Genomic DNA, 26,493 nt, shown 5'->3' on the forward strand with positions numbered 1-26,493 from the left:
CGTCGGTGTGTGTACTTGTGTGTGTGTGTGGGGGAAGACTCTCTTGCATCTTTGTGATGAGGGCCTCTGGGCGAGCATACTAACGCTGACAGACAGAGCCCACTGTCACTTTCCCCTGGTCCTCTGTATTCACACGGCTAAGAGGCTTTTTTACCATTCGGGCCACGCTCAAAGGAGCTAGTCATCCAATCCTGACCCATTAATGCCAAGAAACCTCTCTGTGGGTGGAGCTTTTAAGCTCCTTGGCCCCGGCTACGCACCGTGGAACACGGTAAACCGAGACAAAGCTGCTTTCGGCCAGCGTGGGACAGAGGTCGAGCACGTCCACGCGCGCGCTAGTTCTGGGGATCGCTTGAACATGAACCTTCCACCAAGGTAGCAGACCTGGCGCCTGGTACCTGCTCTGACCTTCAGCTGAGTGAATTCTGTTATTCCTGTCGGAAACAAAACCTGAAGATAAGAAACAGTGCGGTGCCTGGCTCCATTGTTTCCTCCCTCTTTTAGGCTTTATTTGGTGCCTGGTACATTATTCACTTTTAACTGGCACCCAGTGTACAATTAGACTCCCTTGCTCTAAATCTTCAAAACGGTACCGTTTGTGTCTGCCCAGGAAATGCTTGCAGCCGTGCAACGCTGTGGTCTGTGCTAAAGTGTGCAGACAATGGTAATAGCTTTGAGAGGGGCTGTCTGTAAAAGTGCCTGTTTAAAACGGATCCTGCAGACAGACAGACGTGTAGGAAGATTCTTAGTGAAGATAGCTCCGGCCTAAAACGAGGCTACAAAGGCGTGTTTGTGGTGTGTGTGTGTGTGAGGAGGAGGGGTGCAGTGGTGTGTGTGTGTGTGTGTGTGTGTGAGGAGGAGGGGTGCAGTGGTGTGTGTGTGTGTGTGAGGAGGAGGGGTGCAGTGGTGTGTGTGTGTGTGTGAGGAGGAGGGGTGCATTGTTGTGTGTGTGTGTGTGAGGAGGAGGGGTGCGGTGTTGTGTGTGTGTGTGTGTGTGAGGAGGAGGGGTGCAGTGGTGTGTGTGTGTGTGTGAGGAGGATGGGTGCAGTGGTGTGTGTGTGTGTGTGAGGAGGAGGGGTGCAGTGGTGTGTGTGTGTGTGTGTGTGTGAGGAGGAGGGGTGCAGTGGTGTGTGTGTGTGTGTGTGAGGAGGAGGGGTGCAGTGGTGTGTGTGTGTGTGTGAGGAGGAGGGGTGCAGTGGTGTGTGTGTGTGTGTGTGTGAGGAGGAGGGGTGCAGTGGTGTGTGTGTGTGTGTGAGGAGGAGGGGTGCAGTGGTGTGTGTGTGTGTGTGTGTGTGTGAGGAGGAGGGGTGCAGTGGTGTGTGTGTGTGTGAGGAGGGGTGCAGTGGTGTGTGTGTGTGTGTGTGTGTGAGGAGGAGGGGTGCAGTGGTGCGTGTGTGTGTGTGTGTGTGAGGAGGAGGGGTGCAGTGGTGTGTGTGTGTGTGTGTGTGAGGAGGAGGGGTGCAGTGGTGTGTGTGTGTGTGTGTGAGGAGGAGGGGCAGTGGTGTGTGTGTGTGTGTGTGAGGAGGAGGGGTGCAGTGGTGTGTGTGTGTGTGTGTGTGAGGAGGAGGGGTGCAGTGGTGTGTGTGTGTGTGTGTGTGAGGAGGAGGGGTGCAGTGGTGTGTGTGTGAGGAGGAGGGGTGCAGTGGTGTGTGTGTGAGGAGGAGGGGTGCAGTGGTGTGTGTGTGAGGAGGAGGGGTGCAGTGCTAGCAGTGCTAGAGGGTGTACCGTTGTCGGCAGCCAGGAAGGTGGCGTTGTACATGTTGTTCTTGACGTAGGGAGACTCGCGGTCAAGGACTGCGGTCGTGGTGACGCGGCCCGTGTTGGGGTCGATCCTCAGCCAGTTTGCCGGGTCGTAGAACTTGGAGTACCTGAGCAGGGCAAGGCGAGAATGTTTCAGAAGACATACAAGTGGTTTGTTTGAAGCCTGATAACAGCTACTTCACAAAACCCACATTCGACGGAGAGATGAGTTCTGGCTCTAGTTCAGGAATGGGAGAGTTGCGGGTTGGGCTCCCTACCTGATGCTCTGCTGCATGAACCGGTCGGGGTCCTGAGCAGTGAAGGTGGTCAGGATGGACTCTGGTGGCAGGCCCTCCTCCAGCCTCATCAGTTTGGGGTTGGGGTCAAAGTAAGGGCTCTCGTTGATGTCTATGACGGTGATGGTGACCGTGGCGGTGGATTGGCGGGGGGAGTGGATGCCCCGGGCCAGGGGTATGTCGTTCACGGCCGCCACCGTCAGGACGTACGACCTGCTCACCTCGTAGTCGATTGGCTGGGGAGAGGGGAGACATGAGGGGATGTTGGAGATGCCCAGTTGACCCGAGTTGCTCTGTCAGAAAACAACCTAGGGTGCTAAGTTAACAATCAACATTTGCTCCATTGCATTGCCTTCCACATACTAGAGATTCCTTACAAACAGGCAGACACTTAGAGCTGGATTTTCTGCTTTTCAGAATAAGTATCTCTCAGGGGATATGGGGATGAGGTGGTGCGGATCGGCGGGGCTGGGAGGCGCGTTCTCACCTTGACGACGGTAACCAGGCCCTCGTTAGTGGTGGGATCCGTGGGGATGGAGAACCTGCCGGTGGGGTCGCCCCCGGTGATTTTGTAGATGGCGTTCCAGGCGGCGGTGTTGGGCTGGTCTTTGTCAGTCACCGTCAGGTTGGCAACGATGACATTCACCCGATTCTCAGGCACCTCTCCGTAAAACTGCATTAATAAAACATGGGACCGGTTAGTGGATACTGAGTTGCAGGAGGACAAAAACAACATGCCTGAGCTAGCAACCATCCCTGTTAAATACACGCCAGGAGACAAAGTTCCTGTCGTTGTGACATGGTCAGACTTTAAGGTCCTTTACAAACACGGCAAACAAGGAGCCCAGCCTGATGAGCTGTCAGGGACCGGCCCGGAAAGGTTCTACACACTAGCTTTGAAACTGCGACAAATATCAGCAGGGTTGGTTCCGTAGGCAGGAAGATATTATGGATTTCATCTGACACGGCAAGCAGGGGGGCACCGCTGGATGCAAGTGTGTTTGGAACATCTATAAAGCTGGTCAAAAGAAAGTGTGACGGCCTTGGGTGGGTGGTGGCGACAGCCCTGCTGTGTAATGGGGATTTGGCTGGGCGGGGATGGGGGGGGGGGGGGTGTTCTTGCTTACCGTGTCTGAGGTGAACTCCGGCGGGTTGTCGTTGACGTCTGTGACTCTGATGACGGCTGTGGCGGTGTTAGACAGGCCGTACATGGGGTTGCCCTCCATGTCGGTGGCCTGGATGATCAAGGTGTACTGAGGAACTTTCTGCAGCAGAATGAGAGGGGGGGGGGGGGGGGGGCAGAAAGTGAACGAGAGGCAAAAAAAAAACACAATTCCAGAGATTGTTTTGAGCCTTTCTAAAATCACTTTCCCATTCAATTTCCCCTCAGTGACTCAACAGCTTTTACAGACCTGGCTATTCTCCTAATTGCAAAGACTACCCCCTCTGGTCTTTACCAGCTCCCCATGGATGGTGGATGAGAGAGGGAGAGGGGAAAAGAGATAGAGAGACAGAGAAGGAGGCAGTGAGAGAGAGGGAGATTCTCTCCTCTCTGTTCAGACCATCATGAGGCATGATGGGGGATCCTGCAGGTAACAAATGACTCCCTTCACAATAAAAGCCACTCAGGTGACGGACCAGTTGCTAGGTAATGAGAGCCGGGTAAATTACTTTCACGGTGGCGACCAGCGTACACATAACGGGGGCCCTGGGGCAGAATTGATTGAGCAGCCAGCTAGCCAGATTGCCCTCTCCAGACTAGCACCAACTGGCTTTGGTTTTATATATTTATTAGCATCCTTTATTTTCTAGTAAGCAAGGCCATCCAATTAAAGGAGAGTGTTACCATTTATAGCACCGAACGGAAGGAAGAGAGTGGGGAAGAAAAGACAACATTTAGCGACTCAATGATGCATGTGTAAATAACTACGAAGCATGCGAGTCCATTTTGGGGTTCTCGTTTGAGAGATGGTAATCAGCAACGTTCAGTTTGCCTCATTAGTTTGGAGACGCAGCAGATATCAGGCAATGCGAGGCTACAAACAAACCCCACGTTCTGCTTCGCTTCCAATCGGCCCAATCCACAACTCATCTGGGGTAAACAAAGGCTAGTGTGTCTTGATGAAGTACAATAAGTATGCAGCACGGCGAAGGATATCGCAAAATGAATTTAGCTGCAAGACGCCTATGTTACAGTTTTTCTGAATTGCTAAAACACTAAAACCCATTGGCTGAACAAAGTTCTCAGTTGCCTGAACTCATGTAGCTAATTGTGCAGTCTGTTGTCAGTACCTTAAACCATTTCACATGGTAAAACACAATTTGCAGATCTCACATAGACTTTTCAGCAAAACTCTAAACACATTCTCATTCTCAAAACACATTCTGCACTCTAATGCACATGTCATCCATACTGGTAAACACAAATGGCAACAATCAAATACAAATAGAGAAAACATGTCATTGACAAAACACAACCACTCAAAATTGATTTAACTTGTTTCAAATGATGTGACACAACCAATATAAGCCAGTTCAGAGAGCAAACAGGTTGTTGAAGATGGGAAAATATTGCTTGTGATGTTGACGAATTGCTCTGGCCTGACCCAGCCCAAAGACAAGAAGAAGCACATTGATCACATGTTTACTCCTTAGATTTTTGTCCCTTTTACTGTAGTATTGTATACTGTAGTACAGTGCATTGTAGGCTGTATACTGTACAATGAACAAATTGTATGGCCCTGAACATTGTGCTTTCCATTTGTTACAGTAACAGTACTGACTGCTCAATAGATTTTGACTGGTTGCAGGTTCATATCAACAAAGAACAAGAGTGAGTTGTGAGTAGTGAGATGCAGGGTACAGTACTGTATAGAGGTACAAGGAGGAGAAAGAACAAAAGAATTGCAAAGAGCAAAGCAGAGTAGTAATTTCTGATACATTTTGAGCTACTATGATAGAACATGTTGTCGTTCATCAAAAGACAATGACGGATAAATATGAAATTTGTTTTGAGGTTACGTAAAAATGTACTTCTCCTTGAGAACTATATGTTTTGAACAATGTGTTTTCAATTTTTTGGTGTATTGTTTACTGACTGCTTGATAGTGTATATCATTTTGATCACTTTGTTTATGATTTGAGAGCAGTGTTTGATTTTGAGCACAGGTAAATCTGTTTTGAGGCGAAAGCTTGATTTTGAGCACAGGTAAAACTGTTTTGAGGCAAAAGTTTCATTTTGCAAGAGGATTCAGAGGTTTTGTAAATAGTGCTTGAAGATGAGGTTTTGTGTTTACAGTTTTGAGAAAATGGGTGACTGTTTCAAGAATGTGTTTTAGCAATTGTGAAAAACTGTAACGAGAATGTGCTTTTGATGAGACTGCAAGGATGCACAAACATAGGTAGTGTGTGGAAAGGGAGTTGGAGGTAAGAGAGAGAGAGAGAGAGAGAGAGAGAGAGTGAGAGAGTGAGAGAGAGAGAGTGAGAGAGAGAGAGAGAGAGAGAGAGAGAGAGAGAGAGAGAGAGAGAGAGAGAGAGAGAGAGAGAGAGAGAGAGAGAGAGAGAGAGAGAGGACTCTGTTTTGGCGTACCTCTCTGTCCAGGCCCGCTGCCACGGTAACAATGCCTCCTGTCTGGTTGTTGATGGTGAACATGTTGGAGTTAGGGCTCTCGGGGTTCTGGGACAGAATCTTGTAACGCAGCATTCCATTTTGTGTTTTGGGGTCGTCTTTGTCGACAGATGTGACTGTCATAACAAACGTCCCTGGAGTTTGCAAAGACAGAGACAACATGAAAAAAGAGACAAAAAAATGATCAAATCTGGTGAAATTAAGTTTTACACAGCGTCTTTTGTTTTTGCGTAATTAGTTTCTGTCACAGCATCAGTCATGGCGAGCTTGTCTGACCGAGTCTCAGGATTCACAGCAAATCCCTGATGTGTACAAGCTTTACAAGGTATGTTCTAAACACAAAGATCAATGATGAATGGCAGGCCGGGTCACCGTGGCGACTGCCCCTGGAGGACCCAGTCTTGCTGTTCGATCTGACTGGGAGGGGTCTCTACCTGGTTTAGAACCCTCCGGAACTGAGCCGTTCCAGATCTGATGGACGAACTCTGGCCGGTTGTCGTTCATGTCGATCACGTTGATCACAATGTCGATGGGGTTCTCCACCTGGTTACCGTTCAGGTCCACCGCGTGGGCCCTCAGCTGTGTGTGTGGGGGGGGGGGGGAGTCATCACACAAACACACAGGGATGAGTCATCTCTACAAGTACACAAACACACACCAGAGTCCAACCAAACGTCAAGACAGACGACAAACACTGCGTGGTCTGGTTGCCAAGGCCTCCCTGTTTCGACTGAGCCTTGAACAGATGACTTGTGTCACTTCTCTCATGAACATCTCTTTCAGCAGCCTTCCGGCCTCTTTATTTGACAGCTCTTGATACTGAATGGCTGGCCCATTAGAGCACCGTCACAATACTTTTAATTAGCGGTTAGATAATGAGGTTTTCATTGGCCTGGCCAAGCTTCCATTCTCTGTGTCATCTTGTATCTGAGCAAACGAACAACACTGAATGCTAAAATCAAACACAAGGAGAAATGCAATAATTTGTCATCTCGCCAGGTTATTTAGTCAATTAAGTCATTTTTAAAGGGACCAAAAAATCTATTGTGTAAAATGTTCGAATTAATCCACCATATGTACTCCAAAAACATGATTACTTGGTTAAGAGTATATTTAGCATATGTTTGCGTATCTGCATGCAGAAACGTCTGTAAGTTCCTACCAAAGTACTTTTGTACTAGTAATTTTGACATCATGTCTGTGTTTGGGGTTTAAAGGGTTAGGGTTAAAGGGTTCCAGTGCAACCCGAAATTCTCAGACAGATAAGTCAGCCACGTCCTGAATGGCTGTCTGTGTAAACTTCAGAGGCATGTTTGAGCTACGCGGTGTTCTTGAGGTCATGCCAGTAAACTGGAATGGCCATACCAGCCACATACCCACTCATGACAAAATAAAAACCTCTCTTTTATTCAGTCCAGTTTTTTTGCGTGTTGCTTACGTGGAAGTTGGATATGTGCTCTCTGTCCAGGGGCTTGTTGACTGACAGCTCTCCAGAGATGGGGTTGATGATGAAGATGCCTGTAGGGGGTTGGTCTGCACCTGGCCCAGTCACACTGTACCTCAGGGAGCTTCTCTTGTCATGGTCCGATCGGATCTGTGGAGGGCAACCGCTCGGTCAATGACGCAAACACACAACGGCACTGCAGATGATCACGGGGCCGGACTCCCTACCATGATCGAGGGATGTGGCGTGGGTATACGGTATGTACGTGTGTTGGTCTCCTCGTGTGTGTGTGTGTTTCCTGTTTACGTGCGTTTGTGAGCTCAGCACATTTCTGTCTTTACCTCCCCTGGTCTAGAAGCCAGCTCCCCCTTTGCGACCCTCGAAGCACAAACAGACTATTACTCACACTAGTGTCCTCCATTAAAGCGACCCTAACACCCCCTGGATTAAATATAATACATACATCAGCTTTTGGAGAGGCGGGAGAAGGGGGGGGGGTGCTTAACACTCAGTCATAAGTCAGCTTATGGCGATAGAAGGATCTAGGTCTTAACTGACATGAGAAGGTTTCAGGCTCTGTCTTGGCCCGTGTGCTTCCTAACGGTGGGGGCTGAGGGTGTCCTTGAGCCACGCTGAAGGCAGGATAACGTCTCACCGGGCAGGCAGAGGAGGAGCCCGCTGGAGAGAGCTCTCCGGATGTTTCCCTGACGCTCTGTACTACCCGGTGACAGTCCCACTGTACGCGCGCGGGGAGGGAAATTGAATGCACCCCCCAAGTGCTTGACCTGATTTTCTTTTGTGTTCTAATGATATACTGCTTCGGCGTTGGAAATGGGTGAAGTGTTCAGAGAAAAGCTTGCGTTCACTGGAGCTTTGAGCTTGTGCTATCGACTGCATTTGTGTGTGTGTGTGTGAGTGTGAGAGAGTGTGTGTGAGAGTGTGTGTGTGAGAGAGTGTGAGTGTGTGTGAGTGTGCGAGGGAGAGCTAGCTCACCCTGACGAGCTCCTGTGGGAAGGGCCCTCTGGAGTTCTCCGGGACGTTGATGGGGGGGATGACCCAGTCCCTCTTCATACGCTTCAGCAGCCCTCCGGCGCTGTGGTCCGCGTGTCGCCGCGGAAACGCGATCTCCCGCACCCCCTGGGGCGTGGCAGGTGGGGCAGGGGCCGCTACTTCCTGAATCTGTGGTGAGGAAGATGACATCAGTTTTACTGGCTATCCGGTTGCCACGTCGACAACCGCTATTGTATCCCTGACACACAAATGAAGCTAACGACGCGAGCTGATAAAGCATCCTGATGATGACGTGTCATGGAACAAGCGGCCGCTGTTGCGGTCAGTGTTATCCATTTGGTCTCCCTGCACATTTGGTCTCTTTGCACATTTGGTCTCCCTGCACATTTGGTCTCTTTGCACATTTGGTCTCTTTGCACATTTGGTCTCTTTGCACATTTGGTCTCCCTGCACATTTGGTCTCTTTGCACATTTGGTCTCCCTGCACATTTGGTCTCTTTGCACATTTGGTCTCTTTGCACATTTGCGGTGGCTTAAAATAGCAGTGGTGTCTCCATGTGATGATAAGGCTGCTGCTTGTGAGAAGACTGCCGCAGCCCCTTGGTTCGCTTTCAACACTGCAGCTCCTCTCATGTCCTGATCAAAAGCGCCCACACACACACGCACGCACGCACGCACACATACATACACACTCCCACCCACACGGGCTCCCATAATGGATCTGCCATCCTCCCTTGGCTGTAATGAATGTGATTGGAAACAAAGGGGAGAGCTACCTGCTAGCCAGATACTAAACACCCAGATGGCTCCAATCGCTCGTGCGGTCTCACAGAGTCTGGGGAAACTGTTGCGGCGCCAGCAAAGTTGCGATGACCTTGAACACAGTCGTTAACCCCCCCCCCCCCCCCCCCCCCGAACGAAACAAAACGAAAGAAACTCCGGCAGAGTGCTCGTCGCGTTCATCGTCAAAGCCCGAGGAATGACAGCTGTAATTTCAGGCCTTCTGCAAGTTACGGACTGGCTGTTCGTTATCTGTTACGCCCGCCCCCGAAAAAGTTCCCCCCCGGAAAGTTCCACAAACGAACACGGAAATTAATTACCGTTTCGCCACCTTACAACACGACCTGCATTTCTCGCTCCGCCCCCCCTCCGATGCGAGGAGCTGTCGGAGCGCTTCCACTAATCATGTTTGAAATCCGATTATGCTGCTTTCACACATTTGAAATGCAGAGAGGCGAGCAGGGCAGATAGCGAACGAGCGTGCTTCAGAAATATCTATTACCCTATTAAAATGGGCCGGGGTGAGAGCGGTAATTATTTGCGACTAGTGTCGGGAATGATGAATGGTGTGGTGGCTTTGCTCAGCCCCAACATGCATCTGTCTCCTGAAGAGTGGGCTCCTCATCACCGCGACTAGAACCCTCCATCAATACTCCAGTCTAACTTGGGAGTGTGTCGGTGACTGATAGTCTGACTGATGGAGAGTGTGTGTGTGTGTTCCTCGGGTAAACGTCCTCCTCGCTGAAGACCTCCCAGGGGTTTGCTGATGAGTGTTCTGAAGGTGAACTGGTAGCCGAGGCGATGTGGTTGAGGTTGGCCGGTTCACAGCTTGCTGCAGTCGATTGGTCGGGTCACTTTGATTGTAACAAGGAGATTGTTATTCCTCCTTGATGAAAAAAAGGTTTAGCCTCGGTTGTGTAAGCATTCACCACGCTGACAAAGCAACTGATCTGCTGATCTAATTATGGGACGCCTGATTCACGACAATGATTGTGCACGCAGAGATGGCCTTGAAGGATCTCATAAACTGGTGTTATGGGAGGATTACAATCGATGGGAGATTGAATCTCTACTCAAGCCATACCTAGCCAGCACATACACACCCTGGCACGCCACTATGGCCAGCTAGAGCCACTCTGAGAACACTGTCACCGTGACTATAACTTACGAGACACCGATACTTTCACAAACCGAGCTGGGCCAGTCGTGAGCGCATGTGCGTTTCTCTTTAACGGAAGGACAACAGTGACTAATGGTGTCATTAAAATCACATACCTGCAGGAGTCACGGTGGTAAATGAGCGCCGCGGCTAACGATGCTGCGTTCGCACGCTGCGCTAAATCATTCCCGGAGAAGCTTCACGGCGACCTACCGGACGGACGGCCCCCAGCCTCGACGCTCGCCAGACGGCAATGTCAACGCTTCATTTGGAGTGCTGTATAAAGGAAGACTCTGCGTCTTAATGAGGGTGTCGGGGGAGGGGTGAGCTTGGGAGGCGGACGCTTGCGTCTCTAATACTGGAAGGTTCCTTGGCAGCGTGGAGAGAGAGTAAGTCTCATCTATGCGTGCCTTAATACATAATCCCCGATCGACGGTCTGTAAAATGTCTGCATTAAGCAATCCCTCACGGTCATCCAAATAGGACAGGCTGACCAGAGAGAGGGAGAGCTAAAAAGAGAGATGGAGCCAGATAGAAAACCTCAAAGGAGGAGAGATAGAAAATAGAAAAAAAGAAAATGTGCATGAGAGATAGGGAGATAAAAAAAGATATATCTATACAGAACACGTCCACTCTCTAGACTCATACAGACTTACAGAGAGAGAGATAGAGAGAGAGAGCAAGGTAGTGACAGGAGAGAGAGAGGTACACAGAGATTCAGAGCAGCTGTTACTTTGAGCCAATAGACAGTCGACCGCTAGTGAGCGAGACCGCCACGTCCACAGTGGCGGGAGTCTAACTGACGAGGACACGCTCAATCACGGCGCATCATCGGCCAATCACGTCCGTCGCTCCACTCTGCGGCCACCAAACAGATGCTTCCTGTTCTCCAAATCACCGCTAGGAGGGAGTGGACCCCCCCCCCCCCTCACACACACAACTTCATCCCCACACGATGACGAGGCGATAACCTATTCGCCGCGAGGAGGCTGATTGAAATCAGGTTTATGAGGAGCTATGCTGCATCTGTTCCTGGCTACCCACTGGTCGTGCCGAGTGTATGTTTGCGGTCCTGCTAAATTGACACATTAAGTTTCAATTAGCGAGCATCCATCCGGTCTCCCGGAACACCTGCTTCAATTTAGGGAGCGAGTCATCTGTGAATACGCCGTGGCGGCTAATAAGCGAACGGGATTTGAACCGAGGGGGTGGGGCAGGGCAGAAAGATCGAGTATTCCTCGGTTCACGGCAATGGATGAGGATGATCTGAGACTGGCGTGTGTGTGTGGTTTCTGGGCCCGCAGGAAGCAGACGTACCGGCTGGCTGTGGCCCGTGTGGGGCGCCAGCCTCACTTGCGTCTGCCACAGCTGCAGGGTGGCGGCCTCTCTGGCCGTGACCTCCAGCGTCCGGGCCCCCAGCTCGGACGGGCCCAGGCTCCTGGCGGCGTACACCGCCCCGTCGGCCCCTATCCGGAAGTCGGAGGGGCTGCTGCACTCCAGCGTCACCGGGCCACCGAGGCCACAGTCCACGAATTGCACTGCAGGGGAGAGAGAGAGAGACAGATAGGAGGTGAGGTTTTAAATGAGGCCGTCAGGGACGTGACTGACAGACAGGCACATAGACAGATGGACAGCAGTCGCAGGCTGTATGGTACAGTCCATAAAGGTTCTCCAATTCCTCCTAAACTCATACATAATTTATTGCAAGCTGCGCCCCAAAGGTATTGCTCCAAACAGGTGCGCTGGTAGAGAAGAGAGAAAGAGAGAGACTGTGTGTGTGTGCGAGAGATAGAAAGAGAGAGGGAGGGAGGGACAGAAAGAAGGAAACATTTTTGTTGTTCCTCCCTGAAGGGCACTTGCTGAATCCCAACCAAGGAACCAGAAAAACACCAAAACATTGCATTCGGAAGATAATGTGCCAATTAGTCTGAAGGTAAACGCACTGTGAGTCTGGCTAAGCAGAAACATCAGTAAAAAAAAATCTTCTTCTGGAATCTTCTTCTTACAACTATGTTCTTTGTACTACAAAAGTCGATGCGAGCTAGACCCTAGTCTCCAATGACAACACACATGCTTTGTGTGGATGGTTACCAATTCACACCCCAGAGGCAGAGAAGTATGTGATGTTTATTTCATAACTGTGTGGACACACACACACACACACGTGGACACACACACACACACACACTGTCGCTCACGCGTCGCCGCAGACAGGTGGCTCACGGAGGCTTGAGTCCACAGTCCCTGTGTGCTTCGCGAGCAGCCGCGTGACGTCGGCTCGTGTTGCAGGTGAGTGACAGTGCGTCACTGGCACCGGGCGCACACACACACACACACACACACACACACACACAACATCTCAAAAACCTCCACCCTCTGCTGATTATTGTCCTCTGTGGCCATGTCCCCCTGGCAGGGCCCTGGCATGGGGACGGGATGAAGCACGCAGTGGCACACAGAGAGGATGTAGAAGCTCCTCTGAGCTGGAGAGATCATACGCTGAGATCCATCGGATCTGTGGAGGCGACGCCACTGAATGATTAAAGCAGTCACGGGATGACTTAACAGAGGCCTTGAAGGGGGGCATCTAATCCTCCCTTCTCTTGAGGAGGAGGAGGAGGAGGAGGAGGAGGAGGAAGAGGAGGCTCTGTGACTGCAGAGCGCCTCAGAGCACCTGTGGATCTAGGGATGATAAGCCCGGCTCTCAACAGGAACTCAAAGAGTTAACCCCAGGCCTAATTTACTCGATGCTTAGCAAAGCAGTGTACAGAAATAGAATAAAAGGAGGAGACACACACACACACACACACACATGCACCTACATATTCACACATGATGGAATACTTTATGACCTAGTAATAACATTATGAAGGCAAGAACAAACAGCTTTCACAAAGCCGGATGGAGCTTTCTGCTGGCTTGCGTCCGAAAATGAATCTATGCAAGGATAAATACCTGTTGTCTTCATTGTGGAACATAAAGAGCTCCAGTTAACGCAGCGAGACGTGTAGCAAAGACGTGAAAATGGAGACGGCAACCTGGTGGCAAAAGCTTTTAGCGTAGCCTAGGTACTGAAGCAACAGTACAGCACAGCCCAACTTTTGACATCGGGTAAAACAAAAGAGGGCCAGGAAAAAAGAGACAAAGAAAACCGACTGAGGAAAAGAGAAAGAGTGATAATCAATGAACGAGAGAGCGAGCTGAAGCCCAATATAAGCCCACGAGTCACTGTTCTCCAGCGATAGAGGCGGACGTACTCGCTACTTGATCATAAGGGACTCGGACAAGTAGATGTACATTGAAAACACTTTCTATAAGGAAGATAAACAGGACTTAGCACTTCAATCTTCGCTGCCAATGTGCCGGAGCACACTTGACCAGCTATGCACACTGTTTTGTTCAATTAGACCCATCTAATTACTCATGTAAATACATTAGGGTTGGGGGAAAAAATCGATTTGCATTTGAATTGCGATTGAGTCTTCTAGCGATTCATATCGATTCACAAATGTCATTTAAAAAAATATATATATACAGTATATAACAATGCAAGAAAAAACTGCAAGAAAAACAATACATTTCAAGGTTTGATGCATTGGGATTTTTTTCTTCAACACTTAACTGCCTAGCACAGTCAAATAGAAACAAGTAACACTAAAAAGCTAACTGGAATCAAATATAAGCATATATTGAATAACAATTTGATTAAAAATTGATTTTTAATCGAATCGTGACCCCAAGAATCGATTCGAATGAAATCGTGAGGTACCAAAAGAATCCCACCCCTAAAATACATGTATATACTAAATAAATTAAATCTTGTTCATTCGACCCGGCAAAGCCAACTTCAGAGCCGCTTATGACCTTCTCTAGCTGGAGGTGTTTCTGTCGAGGCGATGGGCTGTAAAATCAAAGACTTCAGGCAATCCGGCCGGAGTCCACTGCCACTGACACACTGAGGCAGGAGACAGAGCCAGGTGTCAACAGGACTCAGCTCACCGTGCCAGCTGCTCAGGGTCTGCCGGGGAGCAGGGACAGCGTCCTGTCTAACAGAGGCGGGGAGAACATCTGATTTGATCCTTTCCTTAATGAGGTACATGGATGTGTTCAGTGTCTTTGATCGCTGTGGCCCCTTAGTTGAGGTTTGGGTGTTTAGGTCATATTGTGTTGGGTAGATACAGAACATAGGGGCTTTGATGGGACTTTTGCAGGTGATAAGTATGTTATTGGATGGTGGGATTTAGACAGAGAGCCTGTGGGTTTGGTTAGAATATGATTACTGATGATTTTTTGGGGTTGAAAAGTGGGATTGGCAAGGAGCAGGGCTTGGATAAACAATGGCTTCCCAATTCTCAAGTGAATTACAGAACAAAAAAACCCTCTTCAACGTCAGTGCTGTTAAGTGCCGTGGAGGAGCAGCGTGTCTGTGTGTGTGTTTCGATGCCGCCTCGACTGTAGCGTTTATTCCCGGGGAGCCATCATGGCATGGGCCACTTGTTGACTTGAGCTCCATCTCCTGAGTGCCGCCGTGCCTGCCTGGGGTCTTGCTGGAGCTGCACCACTGGGAAGCTCTTCAACAGCCAGCCGTCATGGCAATCGCTGCACACATTCCCGACAGCCAATGATAATGAATGGGGATGTCCGGCGTGTGCCTGTTCATTTATCACACATTCTCTCCAGCAGCTCTCACGGCCGAACAGCAGCGTGCGGTGCTAGCACAGCTTAGAGCCGGCTGCCTAGAGTTATCTATATCTAGACGTAGGGGCTCCCCAAGGTAAGGGGCTGAAAGAGATCTTCACTGCCACGCCCTATCAGACATGTCGTCATGGACACAAGAGATAAAGGCCTTTGGTTCGGACAGAAACGCCGATGCAGCAGAGAGAGGGGGGGGGGGGCTGCTGGGAGCAAAAAAAAGAAAAAGAAGAAAAAAGGGAGGAAAACAGGACAGTCAGCAGAAAGGCCGAGCCAACTAATGCCCTGCACCGGGGCCCAACATTACCTCCGATTCAACGGTCCCATTCACAGCTTAGACCCCCACTCCCCTGACCCCCTCATCCCCATCCTACCCGCTGACTAGCAACACAAAAAACCCAGCTAACCTCCCCAAAGTGCTTCTCTATTGTCTGCCTGACCACGTGGTGACTCAGACATTGAGAGAGAGAGAGAGAGAGAGAGGGGAGGGGTGGGTTCATTTGCTTAATTTGCAACCGCTCCAACAAGAATCACAAAACCAGCTCTTGAATGACCAAGAACACATTTTGCACACTTCTGCCCGCTCACTGCTGGAAAAGTTGGCCATTGGTGGTGCATCAGTTGTTCGGAAGTCTTGGTTTTTCATTCCTGTCTGCCGACGTACTGGCTGTAAGCGGGTAAAGATCCTCCCAATGTGCTGTAGATGTGACGAGGCCAGGCCATGTGATATCTACCTGGCATTGCCATCGTTCATCTCTGGGAAGTGATGTCACTGACAGGCGTGAAATACTTCGCATAGGTGTTTCATCAGTAGCCTGGCAGAAATGCAGACCCCAGCAAAAGCCCCAGAGGCTATCCCATCGGGTGAATGCCAGGACGCCCCTGACTAAATGCAGTATTCAAAAACACGGATAACTGAATCTAGTTCACACTGTACAGTGGCCTGAATTGACTATGAGACAATGCAATGTGGAGTGTAGTTTCCAAATTGAAGGGGCCAGTGAAGCACCCATGTGAATCCTGATGTTTGCAAGCCTTAGCAGAAGCCTAATTTGAAACATTCATCAAAAACAGAAGTGCACTTTGCATGGCCCGAAGTCAAAATTCACTGAATAAAATTTAAGAACTGTTTAATGTGAATTATAAATGACATTGCTTCGCTATATTCCGTTTACCCACAGACATATCCTTCCTAATAATCTTTCTGTTCCATAATTTCCCATTTACTACATGAAAGGCGAAAAGCAGGTCACGCTAATGCATGTAAAGAATCATAGCTGGATACCAGTTACAATTATGCATGCATGTATTTTCTTTTCCCTTCAGGTGGTGTTTAAGCTTGGAGTAAGAACTAGTCAGCCGCAGCCTCCAGGCTGAGAGTAAAGAACTGCCATTTCACTGCTTGTTGACTCATTCGCGCTGTCAAGAGGATGCTTTGGCAGTTACATCCCTGTCTTCAGTCAAGGAGAATCTCTTCAGAAAAAGTAAACTGTTTACAGTTCCAAGTCTCGATCTAGGGCTGGTGATGAGGCTAAGCTTTGCTGGGCTGGGCGCCTTGGAGGTATTTTACTAATGCAAGGCACTTCAAGCGTCCCCCCCAAAAAGCCACGTGTCAAAAGAATATATGGGATTTGCATGAGAGAAACGTGCTGTTTTTATACCACTGTTTTCTACCATGACTTGGGAGTGAGACAAACACAATCCGCGTTCCATGTAAACAGGCCACTGCCTTATTTTCCTGGTTTGATGGCGATGACGCTTTGCTGTGCAGTTTATGCATGTCACCGGAACAATCTCCGCACCGCTGCTTCGTTTAATGAGAATGAACACACAGCAACAAATTGCACTGAGGCAACCGTTTCTTATCGTGGGATGCCCATGCGGGCACATACGGACGGAATCACCGGCGGCTTCGAACAGCGCAGAGGCCGTATGTGCCGTGGCACGCTCTACCTCAGATATCCTCCTATAGGCTCCTGATATGCTAAACTCGCCCCTAGAGGGAGGAAACACAGCCTCCTGACAGAAAATTAGATTTCCTCCTGTTCCTCTTCCTTTCGTTTTACACTTAGCATTTCTCTCACATCGCTCGACCATTTGCTCTCCCTGGGGGCAGCTGGCCTGTCTGGCAGTCATTGTATTCTGCCAGGACAATAACAAGGTAAGCAGATCGACTCCCCACCATGACCCACAGTCACCTCCGCTACCTTGGGAGAACCAAAGCTCTTTCCCATTAGCGCACAAAGACACTGTGCTCTGACTGAGAACACCGGCCGCTGGCTGAGAAATTAGCCTTGGTCTTTCTGCCCAGGGTTATCATGGGGATCTCACTCTGGAGGCTAGCGGGCTTTGTCGGAACACAGACCGCAAGCCTGTTACCTGCTCTGCCCTGACTTACCAACCAAATAGCAATTAGCTGAGGACTGTCTCCTTTGGACTACTGTGGAGCGCGGGCCTCGCGTTAGATGTGTAGAGAGCTTCTGTCTGGACACAATACCTACTACTGACTAGTAGCTGGGTACCAATTTAGCGATGGGTGACTATTAGAGGGGCAAACAAAGATATCAGGTTTTGTCAGCGGTCTTTGTTGGCTTCAATAAAATGATTCTTGTGTGTGTTTTTCCCCTTTGCCATGACAGCCTAGCATTGTGTGGATTACTGTGTCATTTGAGCCAAGAGCTGATAAGGCTAAGCTACATCCTTCTGCACTTATCAACACATGGCTAGTAGGATTTTGTTCTGTGAGCTATCAAGAAGGCAGCTTAGCTTGATACAGAGGCTTTAGTGGGGTATTAAACTGACCACATTACTAAGGTGTCGCATAGTCTCAAACTCTTTGTAATGGCTCCCTCCTCCAGACAGAGACGGGTGAGAGACCGGGAGTGCATCACGGCCACCTGATCCTCGTTCGTCTCAACCGCTAAAGCGAATAACTTCAGCAGTAACAGCCACTAGCTATAATGAGTTTCACATTCCCATCTCTGTGAGATCAAAGAAAGGATAATTGATATGTGTTTCTTTGAAGAATTTAAGCGGTCATTTTGTACCATCAAAGCTGATGGGCTAAGTGAGTGGTCGGGCACGTTCATAGAAAACCGCTGGAACTTCTCCACCTTGCTGTGTATTGCTCCGGGGGCCACTGCCCAACAGACTGAGCCCTGCCCATTTAAATCAGCGCTATTAGAAAGTGATGCATTCAGCTTTGTGTGGGCAACAGCCCTCTGTTAACCCTGTTGAGTCTCTCAGTAAAGGTCACAGCGGTTTTAATTGCTATGGCTCCCCTCGTTCATTTTTGAAAACGGCTGGCGTTGCTTACTCAGTCCAATCTGCACTGCCTGTCATGACAGAGGGAGGGAGGGATGAGAAAGCAATCTGTGTGAGGTTGAGAGGGCCAGGAGGGGGTGAGGGATCCGGAGACAGCCTTTTCAGAATCAGATTGTGAATGTGAGTAACAAGCCATTCCTAGATGTGTGCCCCGAGTCGAAGCTGTTTGCTACACAATGCACAGGCTAGCCCATTTTCCCAGTGACCACGCTGTGCAGCAAAACGCATTTGGGAAATGTTACACCGCCTTCTGCATCCATTCCGACTGTGCCACGGTCCTGTTTGAAGCCATTACCCCCGGCACTTCAAATCTGACACACGAAAACACAAAAACCTTACAAACACAGGGCAGGTGAAAAAACTGAAACCTGGACCAAGTTTGGAACTGCACGGGTACCATTGAAATCAACATTTCTAGAGCGTGAAAGCGAAGGGCATGGCCTTTATTATTTGGAAAGCTGCAGTGACATTACGTTTAATGACAGTAGTATGAGTTCAGGTTCCAATTGGGTTTTTACCGAGCCCGAAGGATATGGTGTACACCCCTCAAGGACTCCAAACCTACCTTAACAAAGCCCATCGCTTTCAGAGTGCAAACACAGTACAGCTACTCTCACTGGCTCCCTGAAAGGAATTCCATGAAAAAAGCCAGCCATGAGAAGAAAAAAAAAGTTGTTAACCTTGCCATCATGAGGTGATCATTTAGATCCCTTGGCCCCACAAAGCCAGGCAGGACACACCGTTTATTTGAGGCTGCTGTCTGGATCACGAGGGCTGGGCGCTGAATTGCCTGAGTGCTGCCTGTGAGGGGGCATTAGCCAGGTCTTTTGATCAGAGAACCACAGCTTCAAAGTCATTCATTTTGGCGCCTTGATCATTTCTGTCAGAAAGACATAATAATATAATTTTTTTTGCACATGGAGCCAGAGAAAGCCCATGACCGACGGTGGAACCACAGGGGTGGCGCTGGCCGGCGCTTTTCATCGCTGCCTGTCATCAGGTAGTTCCTCACAGCAGGCCTGACTGACTGGTTTTCTGTGTCTGTGTTCGTGTCAGCTAGAGTTACCCAACAACAGAATACAGAGCTGCTCTCCCACTGCACCAGACGATCCCGAACTCCTCTCCTCTTCAGGAGCACGGGGTCATTATCCTAGAGGGCTCAGGCCCAAAACAGAACATGTGAAAGCGGCAGCCATGACAGTGTCTCACGCCTCCCATCTCTGGGTCACTCCTGTTGACAGTGGTGACACAGTGGCTGCTCCTGCTCTCTCCCTCGGCGTCCACCGCTTGAAGAAACACCCTTCATCAATCCGCGCCGGAGGAGCGATTCACAAGGCAGCCCTGACGGCCCTGTCATGGCTCCGGCACCTCATTAGAATATAAAGAGTCCAATATCTGTTTATTAAGAGCACTCTGGAACGCATTCAACCAACAATCAATGTCCCTCCGCCATGCTAATCTAAGCGTTCAAACAAACGCTTCATTCCGTTGTTTGGATTCGCTATCGACAGCTTGTGGCTGAGATCAGGTCAGATCGATATGTCTGCAGGCTGAAAGGCCTGAGTCTCTGTATCGAGGAGGTAACGTTGGCATCGATTAAAGTGAAACGTGCAGGGGAAAGGGTGCAGCGCTCTCTGAAGTCAGTCTGCGTCTAGCCACGCAGGACGAAGAGAGAGGGAGAGCAGAGGCAAATGCTACCAGGCACGATTTGCATCGCTACCCATTTAAATGACCCCTTGGCAGTTTGCTGGGGGAGACTACTAGTATTGTGTGTGGGGGGGGGGGATTTATAAAATCACCCTGTTCACTAGATCCAGACAAACACAGCTAGTACACGAGTGGGCGCTGAGCTGTTGCCAAGTTCACGCACGGTTTTTATTCAGCTGCTTATGATCAGTGAGTAGTTGATGTTCATAACTGATAACTAACAATGAAATCTGTACAGATTTTACAGGCTGTTCGTAGTTTGTGCAGCCATCTTTGCTTCGACACCTGGTGAGCAGTCAAGTTAGGGCTTTCAAGCAGTTCTACAGACTGATATTATTACTGAGTTTGAATAATGATTTAAAAAGCAAATTTCTTTTGCCTTTACAACCACAGAACAAGGATGGACAACGCGATTGTTTGAGACGAACAGTGCTTCATCATTATTTCCTTGATATCAGGTCTTTCGATTTTACACAGAGAAAGACTACGCAGCTAAATCCTAGGTAGTCCGAATTGTACGGTAGGAAGACTAACATATTTCCCAGGAGCTGAAACGGCCAGGAAGCCATTTGTACATGATCAATTTTGATAAAAATTAACACGGCAGTACAGTGGGGCATGATTAAATCCTGACAAATTGTCTAACCTCCCGCACTCCAGCTCGACACGCAGTTCATTACACTGCTTGGAGCCACCACAAATAATAACCACCATGTGTCACATAGGGACCATGTGAAGCTGCCCTGCAATCATGCGCATGTAACATGCCCCCGACATATGTGCTCTTCGCAGCCCCTCATGCCGCTAAACTCAATCTTCCACTCTCTCAAATGTTCCATGTCTGGTCATAATACTTATTATAAGTGCCTTAATCCACTAATGGTATCTCCTTTTAGCGAATTTAGTTTGTTTGTCCCCGCCCCTAATCTAATGCCAGTTGCTGCTTTCTCAGAGACCCATGGTGTCTCGTCACCCCCGTAATCGTATTTGTCCAGTGAACTGTGACGGAACATTCCGGGTCACATGTACTGTTCCTGCTCCTCCATGGCCAGGAGGAGCCAGGAGGTCTGGCCCGCCTGCTACACTGGAGGTGCTGAAACACCCTCAAGATATAGACAAGTACAAATAGCCAACCATTCCAAAATATGATCACATCGCAGCGTGTGCTATTTCGTCATTAATAATGCACTGTCATTTGAAAATCTCCAAATCTGCTATTCGATTTTTATTCATTCGTCAGCCTAATATAGCAGGAGGACATGGCTAATGAAGAAGGCTGCTTTACTCTGTGCTTACCCCAGAAATGACACTTGCGCCTGCTTTGCATAGTCCTCCTGTCGATCAAGGCCATGCAAATGACTATCTCAGGTGAAGACTGAAATGGTCCACTGCATCCAATTACAAAGTTAACCGCGCACACAAACACAATCATACTGAGCCACCCACGCTTTCTCTGTAGCATACTCTCACATCTACACATTCAGTCACGAGAATCACCCCAGGTCTTGTCTCATATGGATGTACACGAGACAAAACGCGTGAAGGCTTTTAGTATTGTGCATGTTAATGTATCAATAGTGTAAAAGGACGTGTAACAGTCAATAAGAAAGCACAATTAACGTGTTTGCTGTTTACATTATGATCCGTTCAACTGACGAAATGTAAAACCCAACAGCAGGAAAATAAATGAAAGGGATGTGAAGATATACTCTTCATGCAATGATGTCACAAAGCATGAAGCCGAGGTTGTGTGCGTGTGTTTGTGTGTGTGTGTGTGGTTGTGTGTATTTGTGTGTGTTTATTCGAGCAGGCAAGCCAGGGATGACTTGTGAGAAAGTGAATGTGATCCCCGCATACTGCTCTAACCTGGGAAGGCATGTGGTAAAGGGGGGGGGGGGGGGAGGTTGTTGAGACAAGACTGCTCCTGAATCCTCTTTGGGTTGGAGTTGAAGCAAGAGACAAAGGAAGGTGAGGCTGGCGGTCTCTGGAGAAGACCATTACACAGCAGGGAAGAGACCAGCACAGCCTCCCGCCCTGCTCTGCTCCTCCTCACTCACTCACAGACACACACACACACTCACACGCACAAGATGGCTGCACACGTGCTGCCTCTTTTGCTGCTTTCTCTGCATAAAACAACTCTCACAGATGGACACCGCTGTAGTTCTCACATAACAGTTACACATTCTCAACTAGGAAAATATCATACAGTGATATTATGCTGCATGTGCTTTCCTGTTGTACACAACAAATGGAGCAGAACACTAATAAACAAGGCGTTATACTAACTGATGCCAGCAGGTCACAGGCAATACCACAATACACCCACCTACTGTACAAATACTGTCCCACCCTCCCACCTGCAGTGCTTCATCTTCCTCTCACGCACCACTCCCCCCCACACGTGAAAACCCCCGTCGGAAAACACAACCTTAATACAAACAAATCAACTTGAGGGGAAAATAAAACCCTCAAGGCCTAGCTTCAGAAAACCTGCTTAGTTAAAGAGAAGAAAGAGAGAAGGAAAGGGAGGGAAAAAAAACGTTCCTCAAAAACAATGAGGCCTAGGAACGAGGCGAGTCTTCAAAGAGAGGGATTAGAGTTGCTGCCAATACACGGGCCGCGAGCGTGTTCGCCACCGCACATTTGAATCAATACATGTCAAATTTCGCTTGAAACACAATTAGTCGCCTCTAAAAAAGGTTTTTAAAAAAAGAGGAAAAAAATAAGCACTTGGAGGATTAAAGGCGGGCTTCTCGGAAGGTTTTTAAACTTGACAGATACGCAGCTCTTCAGACGAATGACAGCGTGTCATGGGCATCGCTCGACCGAAAAACAGAGGATGCATCCAAGGAGAGGGGGAACAGCCAAAACACCTTCTCGGTGTGTCGACTGTCGACCCAACTTGATGCTGCACATGGTTTCCTGAAGATATCAAGCCACAACTAGGGGAAACATAGCCTGGCCAGCCTACCAGACTCTCGTACATTTCATTTGTACAGAGAGTCTGGGCTCGCTCCATTGACAAGCGTTAACTTCCTTGAAGGTGAGTACTCTGTTGAAGTTTAAAACTATTGGATCTGCCCAGAGCCACTCTGGATCTGCCATACCAATCGCTAGCGTTCGCCTTAGCCAACTCCTTCACGACTAACGGAGCGAGCTGGAAAATCAAACGAACCCTGTGTGGATCAAAGATTTTTCTTGCTCCGGCTTTAACTTCTGGATATTCGGCTCAGCGTTGCCACAACGGACCGAATGGCTTCGCTCGCATCTTTCTCCGCCGCCATTACGGAACTACAACACAAACTAGCGCACGGCATCAACGTCATCGTTCTCAGCCACTCCCTGTTTGCTGATTGGACAGGTAGAAAATTAACCGGAGAGATCTGACTTACGTACCTCAAGCCCAGACCTAGTACAGAAGCAAAATCAAAATTGAGCAAAAGTACGTAGGAGGGCAGAGCCAGGCTAGGGGAAACACACATACACGCCCCCTTTCAACAGCCCTCCTTCCCCTCCCCCATGCAAAGTCAGTGCTCGGAGATCAACTGTGAGCGATGAAAAAGAGAGAGGGGGCGTGGGAGGGGGGGGGGGGGGAGGACTGCTTAGGGCGGTACCGTGGGATTGGATCATCCATCTGAAAGAGCAATTAATGACTGTATCTGCAGGGCCGGTTGAAAACGCCGTCTTCTGGAACTGACGGCTCAGACTTTCAGTAATTGCACTGATGGTCAGGCAAAAAAAGAAAAAGAAAAAAGAATTAAACAAAAAATGAAATCCTCTGCCTAAGCTGATCCAGATAGTGCCCCAGTTGGTCAAGCTGGGCAAGATAAAGATGGATGTGAGAAAGACAGAGAAAGACACAGACAGAGAGAGAGAGAGAGAGAGAGAGAGAGAGAGAGAGAGAGAGAGAGAGAGAGAGAGAGACAGAGAGAGAGAGAGAGAGAGAGAGAGAGAGAGACCTAGTAAGTACAAAAGCACCACAGGTCACTGAAGATTAACATAAAAGTCGCATGTAGAGTCTGCTGTGGTTAAAGAGGCCCCTTCTACACCTGCAGCCTGGCCTTCACGTGACGTCAATTTGAGAGAGAGACACAGACGTCTCTCCTTAAGGCCGCTAGCTTTCATATGCATGGGTTCTTATTCGGAGACGAGCAGAAACAATTCGACACGTTCCAACCTGCAAATTGACGCAGCCGCGTCGGCGGTGAGAGCAGGGCCCGACCGAAAGGCAACGCGGCGGAAGCTATTGGTCATTGAAATGCACAATTCGCTCATTTCTAATGGCTGTGCATCCTAGAGGCGATGAAGTAGGTCACATTTGATCTTTTTCAAGAAGACTGCTCGGAAATCAAATGTGTTATTTACAAGAGCGCCGCACATCTTGCTCGTACATATTAAGAGCAAATATGGAGAGTGGGGAAATGTGCTTACGCGAGCACGTGCTATAATCATGTCTTTTTTTTTTTTACAGGAAAGTGTTGCAACACTAGCCGTATCCATATGGTATAACTTGAGAATTACAGGTGGTACGGTATGAAGGACATCTCTGGCTGTAGCAGGCCTGGAGGGTTGGCAGTGAGCCTGTATGCAGGGTGAGGAGGCCCAGGCCTGGGCTCCAGCTAGTGGTGGATCTGGCCATATATGTATCAGTGTGTATGGGTATGTACAGCTGTGTGGCTCAGATCCATACACTGAGGGAGGAAGAGTCCCCCCTACACCCCCCCCCCCATCCCCTCCTAATCATCTGAACTGCAAGGGTTTGTGGGTAAGAGGAGAAGTGCAGCTGTGCTGTATTACAGATACAATGAGTCCCAGATTAAGGGCGGGGGGGTGTGGGGTGTGGGGTTGTGGGAGGGGGGTAGCTACCAAGCACATCTGTCCCCGGTTTGAGTCTGGCCAAAGCTCCCAACCGCAAAGTAGCGGCTGTGTACAAATCTGTGTTGGCGAAAATGTTTTTCTCACAGACTTTGCCTCGTACCGCACAGCCTCGTGGGAAAAACGGCGTTGCCCGGTGGTGAGAGTGCTGAGCGTGGCGGGGGGGTTTTACTACTGTGTTCTTACTGTTAATGTTCCCCCATTGTCACCCCGACACATTGCCCCACCCCCCAGTAGAGTTTCAACCAGGTTGTCTTTATACAGTACAATTCATCACACTGGTGATGATAGCCAGAACACATTACAGCTCAGTCTCACACACAAACGCACGCACACACACATATTCACTTTTTGGGGAGGGGGGGGGGGGGGGGAGTCTCCAATGCCAACAATCTGACAAGTATGAATAAGGGAGATAATTGTACAATTAGACAGTGCTTTTAGCCCAGGTCTGATGGATGCATTTATCCAGCTGTTACAAGGGCTTTCAAGCTTCTGGGGCAAGCAAGCGTGATGCCTCCACCTGATTAGCTCTCTGACAGACCCCAGGAGAAACGGAGATAGAAAGGGAGAAGGAGAGAAAGAAGATGTGAAAATATACAGAGAGAGAGAGAGAGAGAGAGATGAGGAGAGAGAGAGAGAGAGAAGAGAGAGAGAGAGAGAGAGAGAAGAGAGAGAGAGAGAGAGAGAGAAAGAGAGAAAGAGAGAAAGAGAGAAATAGGGAAGAGAGAAAGAGAGAAAGAGGGAGGGAGAGAGGGAGAGAGAAAGAAGAGAGAAAGAAAGAGAGAGGGAGACAGGAGGGGGAGAGAAAGAGAGAGGGAGACAGGAGGGGGAGAGAGCAAGGGTAAAAACGGGCAAATTGAAGGAAAGAGATAAAAGCGAAACACCGCAAGGGAGAAAGGAGAGGAAGACAAAGGAAGAAGGGTGTGAAACGAGCCTGAGAAGGTGGAGGGTGGAAAGAGAGGGAGGAGGGTGGGGCGAAGGAGTGCGATGTTTAGTCTACCCCGTCTCGTCGCCCAGCCGTCACCGCTCTCTACCGTGAGCAAACAGAGAGGTGGGCTCCTGGCGTGTAGCGGCCGGGGCGGAGGACTCACGAGGAGGACATCCCGCCGTGTTGACAGAGAGGCCGCTCTTCCCCTCTCTGAACCGCTCGCACACGATGAGTGATTAAACATCCAAACCACACCGGTGCAGTCTAATCCCAACTCCTTGTGTGGTAGAGCTCTGTCTCACTGCTTTGTCATCCTCTCAAGAACTGGTTTTGTGGAAATATAAATGATTAACTAATGAATATGGGACTCTATACCCTTTTTAGTAGTCTTTTTGACAAGATGCTTGTTCATTCCCATACAATTAGGAAGACGAATCAAGTTTGACGGATCCTAAAAATCTCGCCACGTGGCTTGCGAGTGTTCTGCTAACCTGGGAAAGACGTTTTCGCTACAATTGAGTTGGTTAGCGACTCTGCTGTCTTGGCACTCAAGGTAAGACTCGGGGCGGAGGGGAATCTAAAGTTGGAAACGTCTGGCCCTCGGGCGGCTCCATCATCAAGCGGGTACCGCCGCGCTTCGCTTCCGGGGAGGAAATCGTCAGAGGATTAAATTGTGCCATGTGGCGTCCCATTTCTCTTCAGTAGTCCTCACTGGGCCTCCAGGTATGAGAATAGCTGTGGAGACTGCGACTGATCCCATCGCCAGAGAAGGCAGAGGGGGATGGGGGAGCGTGCGGTAGCTAGACGGTGGCTGGTCTTGTTACCCAGATTAGGGGTCACCCTACTCCCTGGAGCTTGCTTAGAGGGCCACAGCCTCTCTCATCTGCTTCATGGGAAATGCCC

The 26,493-nt window shown here is 49.2% G+C and overlaps 1 protein-coding gene across 1 annotated transcript in view; it reads right to left on the bottom strand.

Moving 5' to 3' along the window:
* Positions 1-26,493, bottom strand: part of LOC134037148 (cadherin-2-like) — a 54,422-nt gene that overhangs the window by 10,377 nt on the left and 17,552 nt on the right. The window contains exons 3-11 of the mRNA XM_062482499.1: positions 11,376-11,596; positions 8,102-8,281; positions 7,103-7,258; positions 6,099-6,243; positions 5,626-5,798; positions 3,164-3,301; positions 2,524-2,709; positions 2,019-2,272; positions 1,726-1,868 (exon numbers count right to left, since the gene is read on the bottom strand). Of these exons, the coding sequence (XP_062338483.1) occupies positions 1,726-1,868; positions 2,019-2,272; positions 2,524-2,709; positions 3,164-3,301; positions 5,626-5,798; positions 6,099-6,243; positions 7,103-7,258; positions 8,102-8,281; positions 11,376-11,596 (1,596 nt within the window). The remainder of the gene's footprint in view (positions 1-1,725; positions 1,869-2,018; positions 2,273-2,523; positions 2,710-3,163; positions 3,302-5,625; positions 5,799-6,098; positions 6,244-7,102; positions 7,259-8,101; positions 8,282-11,375; positions 11,597-26,493) is intronic.

Source organism: Osmerus eperlanus, chromosome 16 (genome assembly GCF_963692335.1).
Source record: "Osmerus eperlanus chromosome 16, fOsmEpe2.1, whole genome shotgun sequence".
Lineage (NCBI taxonomy): Eukaryota > Metazoa > Chordata > Actinopteri > Osmeriformes > Osmeridae > Osmerus > Osmerus eperlanus.